The 965-nt window shown below is 47.7% G+C and overlaps 1 protein-coding gene across 1 annotated transcript in view; it reads right to left on the minus strand.

Moving 5' to 3' along the window:
• CNNM1 (cyclin and CBS domain divalent metal cation transport mediator 1) overlaps nt 1-41 on the minus strand; it is a 69,459-nt gene extending 69,418 nt beyond the window's left edge. The window contains exon 1 of the mRNA XM_010859550.1: nt 7-41. Within this exon, the coding sequence (XP_010857852.1) occupies nt 7-41 (35 nt within the window). The remainder of the gene's footprint in view (nt 1-6) is intronic.
• Between the last annotated feature and the right edge of the window lie 924 nt (nt 42-965).

Below are 965 nucleotides of genomic sequence, written 5' to 3' on the forward strand. Positions count from 1 at the left end.
TCCCGGAGCCTACCCCCCACCGCTGCAGCGGCCGCCGCCATCCTGCACCCGGCGCGGCTGCACGTGATACTGCAGAAAGCCGAACGAGAGCTGGAGGGAGGAGGAGCCGAAGCCGGGAACCCGGCCCCGGGCAGGTCACCACGTGTATGCCCCCCCGCGCGCGTGAACCGGAGGCCGGGGGTTCAGACCCAGCCCGGGCCGTGGGTCCCCACGAGAAGCTGGAGATGGTCATGCATCATTGCACTGTGACCCCGACCCACTTGAGTACCCAGAGTCGCAGCCTAGGGAAAGCTGGTCTTGGAGCATGGCCTCCTACTAGAGCATTAGGGCACCCCTGGGCGAACTCCTACCCGGCAGTAATTTCCTGCTGGTCCTTCCACTTCACCATTGGCCAGGGAAATTTCCCAGCATTTCGCCTCTCCTCCTGCCTCTTGCGTTCCCCCTCCTGGTGAAAAGATATTCTGGAGACAAGTCTTGAATCTGTGTGTTTCGTCTCAATTTCAGCTGACCTTTCATGTTTTAAAAATTTACAGATTACGTAGGTTAAATCCTTTTTAAGATCCCAATGTGCATTGATTGGAAATTGTGGAATAAAGTTGTGATTCCACTGTGTGATGGAATACTATGCAGCAGGAAAAATATTGATGTGGCTCTACGTGTTCGTGATATGGAAATACCTCTGAAGTAATAGTTGAAAATATCAAGGTGCAGAACAGTGTGTGTCATATGCTACTGTTTGTATTAAAAATATATAAGTATAAATGTTTATGTACACATATACATATATAAAATAATAGATTTAGTATGCAGAGGATACACAAGAAATTTGTAACAGAGTTCAACTCAGGGGAGCAAGCCTACAATACAATGCCAAAAGCAGGAAATTGGCATTGAAGAGTTTTGTCTCATTTTACTGCATGTATAGATTTATATAATCATTTCTGAATCAAAATGCAGAACTATTC

This window comes from Bison bison, unplaced genomic scaffold (assembly GCF_000754665.1).
Source record: "Bison bison bison isolate TAMUID 2011002044 unplaced genomic scaffold, Bison_UMD1.0 scf7180017864456, whole genome shotgun sequence".
Lineage (NCBI taxonomy): Eukaryota > Metazoa > Chordata > Mammalia > Artiodactyla > Bovidae > Bison > Bison bison.